At 34.1% G+C, this 6,083-nt stretch overlaps 1 protein-coding gene across 1 annotated transcript; it reads left to right on the top strand.

The window, feature by feature from the left end:
- The first annotated feature begins 1,641 nt into the window (after positions 1–1,641).
- Positions 1,642–3,414, top strand: LOC103312904 (uncharacterized). The gene is made up of 2 exons (XM_008194756.3): positions 1,642–2,855; positions 2,909–3,414. The coding sequence occupies exons 1-2, from the start codon at positions 2,792–2,794 to the stop codon at positions 3,397–3,399; spliced, it is 555 nt and encodes a 184-aa protein (XP_008192978.2). The 5' UTR covers positions 1,642–2,791; the 3' UTR covers positions 3,400–3,414.
- The last annotated feature ends 2,669 nt before the right edge of the window (positions 3,415–6,083 follow it).

Below are 6,083 nucleotides of genomic sequence, written 5' to 3'. Positions count from 1 at the left end.
AAGGTGAAGGGCTGGTGATATCTTTTCTTATTTTCATATCGACTAGATTTAGGGAACAAGTCTCTATTATTCGTGGATAACGTCGAGGTAAGGAAATTCAAGAACGAAATGATCGGCCCTGCTTCCGTGCATATATCCAATAATCTTCTCTTTACGACGAGAATATTGAATACATTTTCTTATAATGGGCATCGTAGTTTGTTAAATTGAAAATATATACAAGAGATTAGGGGAAATGGGACTTATTTTCGAGCCTGGAAGGAAGGTTTTATCTTTATGATTCATTAAATTTGAATGGAGGACTTTTTAGAATCGCAATTAAGAGAAATTATGATTTCGTGTAAATAAACCAACGGGAAATGTAAATTATTTACGGGACGGTCTAATAAGGAAAATGCTAACCGTGGCGATAAACTTATTTATTGTGACTTTAAAAACGCTACAAACTTAACACAGTCGTCCAATGTATCGCAAAATAAAACTTTTAGACCCGAAATCTTGTTTCACGGAATACGAAATAAAAAATAGTCCTAATACGGATCTCGCCCTCGAAGTGTTCCTACGTGACCATATTTCCAAACTTCTGGAATCGTTTAGAGAGTGGAAAAGTCGTAATAAGTAAATCGTTCACTTCTTTTCCACCCTTTACTCCAATATGTTTTGCAGTAAATTTTTAATCAGTTCACGTCACGATTTATTTTTTAATTCAAACACTCCACTTGCAAATTAATTTCGACAAGTCCCGAATTTCCTCTTACTTTTGTTTGGAATTATCGTCCTTGCGCATGCAACAATCCCAAGCATTCTCTAACAATCACCTGACCTGACCTGACCTGACCTGACCTGACCTGACCATATTTCCACACTTCTGGAATCGTTTAGAGAGTGGAAAAGTTGTAATAAGTAAATCGTTTACTTCTTTTCCACCCTTTACTCCAATATGTTTTGCAGTAAATTTTTAATCAGTTCACGTCACGATTTATTTTTTAATTCAAACACTCCACATACAAATTAATTTCGACAAGTCCCGAATTTCCTCTTACTTTTGTTTGGAATTATCGTTCTTGCGCATGCAACAATCCTAAGCATTCTCTAACAATCACCTGACCTGACCATATTTCCACACTTCTGGAATCGTTTAGAGAGTGGAAAAGTTGTAATAAGTAAATCGTTCACTTCTTTTCCACCTTTTACTCCAATATGTTTTGCAGTAAATTTTTAATCAGTTCACATCACGATTTATTTTTTAATTCAAACACTCCACATGCAAATTAATTTCGACAAGTCCCGAATTTCCTCTTACTTTTGTTTGGAATTATCGTCCTTGCGCATGCAACAATCCCAAGCATTCTCTAACAATCACCTGACCTGACCTGACCTGACCTGACCAAATTTCCACACTTCTGGAATCGTTTAGAGAGTGGAAAAGTCGTAATAAGTAAATTGTTCACTTCTTTTACATCCTTTATTCCAATATGTTTTGCAGTAAATTTTTAATCAGTTTACGTCACGATTTATTTTTAATTCAAACACTCCATATGCAAATTAATTTCGACAAGTTCCAAATTTCCTGTTACTTTTGTTTGGAATTATCGTCCTTGCGCATGCAACAATCCCAAGCATTCTGTTACAATCACCTGACCTAACCTGACCTGACCTGACCTGACCTGACCTGACCTGACCTGATCATATTTCCAAACTTCTGGAATCGTTTAGAGAGTGGAAAAGTCGTAATAAGTAAATCGTTCACTTCTTTCTCACCTTTTATTCCAACATATTTTGCAGTAAATTTTTAATCAGTTCACGTCACAATTTATTTATTTAATTCAAACACTCCACATGCAAATTAATTTCGACAAGTCCCGAATTTCCTCTTACTTTTGTTTGGAATTATCGTTCTTGCGCATGCAACAATCCTAAGCATTCTGTAACAATCACCTGACCTGACCTGACCTGACCTGACCTGACCATATTTCCAAACTTCTGGAATCGTTTAGAGAGTGGAAAAGTCGTAATAAGTAAATCGTTCACTTCTTTCTCACCCTTTATTCCACCATGTTTTGCGGTAAATTTTTAATCAGTTCACGTCACGATTTATTTTTTAATTCAAACACAAATTAATTTCGATAAGTTCCGAATTTCCTCTTACTTTTGTTTGGAATTATCGTCCTTGCGCATGCAACAATCCCAAGCATTCTGTAACAATCACCATTCCCGATTAATCGCCTCATCCATTTCCCGAACGTCAATGAAAATCTCGAATTAAACCGAAACAATAACTCATCGAGCTTCAGAAGTGCATACCAAACAATTACTATTAATAAGCGTCGCTCTATTCCTCCCAGCGTCGATTTAATTCGTTTCTCGTTTCCACGTCCGTCGGAAAAATTTCTTTCCGGGTTTCAAATCGGACATGTCACTAAGATTTAAAAGAATCGACGCGTCTTTCTGCCCCTATTTCTGCAAAGCGTCGCCGGTTTTTCGCCACCGAATCGGGCCAATTATCGGACCGCTCAGTCGAAGTGAGGGATTGTGCGAGATTGCCATTCTCGAGTCAATTATTGTAGCTGAGGACTCAACTTATCCAATTTAGAGCCGGGAGCTATCCCTGCTAATGTCGGAATTTTTCCGAATACGTTGACCCATTTTCCAGGCCGTAAATAATTCGATTGTTTGTACAAGCTTATCTGAACAAACCGGCAAATTAATTTCCAAGAGAATGTCCCGACGATAACGTTCTTGGGACAAACTGCGATAAAGTCACCATCAGTCGAGTTAAATCAAGCGAGAAATGAAGTTTTTAATTCTGATTCAAGTCTGGACTGTCTTTGCACAAGTCGGGCCCAACAACAGAGGTATCTAACTCATCACTGAAGTTTCAATTTTTCAGCCACCAAAAACATTTCAGGTTACTACTGGAGGGACTACAAGTACAAAGTCCCCGAAGATGCAGTCTCTTGTGGCAAAGACTCAAACGGGCAGGAAACATACGTCGGTCAAGCCTACATCCACAATGACGGTGTAATAGTGGTCCAGATTTTTCCCGCTGCTAAAGAAATTTTCGCAGCGTCTTACGGCCTCAAGAAGGCGACTATGGCTGTTAAAATTTTGTGCGCGAAAAGCAGGGATAAGTTCGCTTGGCTGAGGACAAACTCCAAGTATTTCCACGTCAATGTGACTGATCGGAATCCGGTAATTGGGGGATTTAATCACAGAGAGCTGCAGAAAGGGATGTTGCATGTGGGGCGAGTTGTGCACCATGTGGAGGCCCGGATTGGCTCAATCGACGGTTTTCTAGAGAACGCAAAAATGAACTACGTCCATGGAACCACGCTCCAGGCCGCAGACGACTTTGAAGTGCTTCTCTATAATGACAAGGACGATGAGCGCATTGTGTAAAAAAATAAAATTTTCAACAAGTTACTCCTGTTGTTTGCTTGAAAGTTTCGGAATGTATTACCCGAGTTTGGTTAAAATTCATGAAACGACTCAACAAGGAATCAATACACATCATCTTGGTCGAGTTAATTAACTTAGCTAACACGAAATTCATTTTTACAAATTCGTACCTTGGAGTAACGTCGTTAATCCTGTTAGGGGATAATTGGAATTTACAATTCTGTTTACTAGAGCCCGACTAATAAATAACACTTTCGAGCGTGCCGCTTATCCCAATTAAAATCGAAAAAATTGCCGGGAAGAAACTATCCCGATTCGGGTCACAAACATTTGGGAACAACCCGGAAATCCCTCAACAATTATTCCAAAGTTTGTCGTTGGGGATTTTTCGAAGTTTCTCATACAAATGAGACAGAATTGAATCTGAATTCGTAAAAAAAGCTTAACGAAAAATGCCCACACCAAAAAATAACAAAAAAAAACGCACTGAGAAATAATCTCACAGAATAATTAATTAATTAATTTGATAAAAGTAATTTGCCATCAAAATCACATGTTTTAATACTGTTGCTTTTGGTTTTTTGTGTGTAAAGTACAGTTTAACACATTTAAAGACATATTTTTGTTATAATTTATACGTGTGGTGTAATTCTTCTTTTATTCAAAAGAACGGCTCTTTTCTAACAATTTTTGTAACTTATAAAAGACATTTATTCACAAAAGTGTGAATTTCTAAAAATCTTTCGATTTCTACCCAACACAACCAATTAAATATTAATTACAATTGTAATAAGAGTAAAGTAATAATTAAATAATTACATTAAAGAATTAAATGTTTTTTTAAACTCAATAATATATTAATAATTGGAGAACGTTTGGAATGTTGTCACTTTTACTAAATAATATTTTTATTCCAAAACCAAGGCCGTTACAAACATTTTATATGATACTTACAGAAAGTGTCTAAAAATAAAAGGTCTTCCGAATAAAAAACGAAATACACGATTCAGATTAGGACCCCAACAGATCTTTTCGACGCCCGCGTGCATTTAACATTTTGCCACTCTTTTTTAAAACCTAACGTACTCATTTATAATAACTGTACTAGAGCTATTTTACGCACTTCGAGTCAAAATCGTTTAAAAATGTTTTAAAATTGTCTAGTTGGGTCGAAAATAGTGTTATTTTTTTACAAATCATTTCATATTTTCAAGCTTTTTAGTGTGGTTGCTTAGCCAGAAATAATCAGAAACGCAATTATATTGCCAAATTTAATTAAAGATACGCCGAAACATCGCAGAATTATGGCGTGAATGGTGTTATTTTTGCTTTCTTGGTCCGCTTAAGCGAGATTTTGTTGAAACTGAACAAAAAGTTACATTAAACCATGAGTTAAAAATTTCAAAATTTTGCTTTTTTAACGTTGTATAACAAGGAACGCGACTATTTTGAGGAATTTTGAAATAAATAAACCTAGAAATGAATAGCTACTTGTGCAACAAAATGTGAACAGTGATATTTTTTCACTTAGGTCTGTGACAAATCTGAGATAAGAAATACGTCATCAATTGTAAAAATCAGTTTTCCTGAGAAAATTTTGTAAAATTCGTTAAAAAATTTAAAATTTTTAGTATCAATAATTTATTTAAGTGTGGAAAAGTGCAACTTTTTGTAATTCAGTTCAGAAAATTTGTTTTTTTCTAAACTTAGTAAATACTGAAAAGTTACAAAATTCGTCACAGAATTTTATAAAATGTTTTGCTGTCTCAAGTGTTTTCTCTGGTTTTAGAGAAACGCAATTATTTTTAAAATGTCTTAAAAATTAGCCAAAATAACCAATTGTTAAAATTAAGCAATTATTACGACACTTTTCGAGGTGCAAATTTTTTGCAAAATTTCGCAGAACTAACTTGAAAAATCATTAAATTATTAGATCGAAAATATGAATTTAGAATTATTTGCGTTATATTAGCACGTTTTTTATTCAAAACACTGTTATTTAGATCTAGCAAAATTTCGTCAAACAATGATAGAATTGGAATGAAAATTGTGTTATTTTTGCTTTATCCGTTTACTTAATCACGTTTAAAGCTTAAAAACACTCAGTTTTTGAGAGAGTTTGAAAAATTACAGACCTGATTCAAAAATGACATTACTTTGCGGCGTTTCACATTTTGAAAGTTTTTTTATCGGAAAAAATATAAATTTTGAAAAATTTCTATAAAAATAAACCAAAAAATTGCCTAATTGGATAGATAATAATATTGATAGTTTTATGTTTATTAAGGGCAATAATGCAATCATTTATATTATTTTACAAAGTTTCCTCAAAAATATTAAAAATTTCGTCGAAATAGATTAAAAATTTAGTATGTCTTTTACGCATTTAGAGTAATAACTTAATTTTTTATAAAGAGAAATCAGTAAATTAGGTCGAAAATATTTGTTTTTTTTAAATTTCTAGCACGTTTTCGAATCAAAAACACAAATAATAATCAAAATGAATTTTTGAGAATATTTTTATGCCGCCTCCTTGCCACGGCTCTGATTTAGATAACATTTAACAGAACTATGTGTTCAATAGTTCATAGGTAAGTCTTCTACAATAACAGTAAAACTATGAAATAGCACCAAAACGTGTGGTTTTGATGACCACCTTTCTTGCACCAAATTTCATCAGTATT

This window comes from Tribolium castaneum, chromosome 5 (genome assembly GCF_031307605.1).
Source record: "Tribolium castaneum strain GA2 chromosome 5, icTriCast1.1, whole genome shotgun sequence".
Taxonomy (NCBI): Eukaryota; Metazoa; Arthropoda; class Insecta; order Coleoptera; family Tenebrionidae; genus Tribolium; species Tribolium castaneum.
Note: the sequence above shows the minus strand (reverse complement) of the source record. Positions and strands in the feature narration are given on the sequence as shown.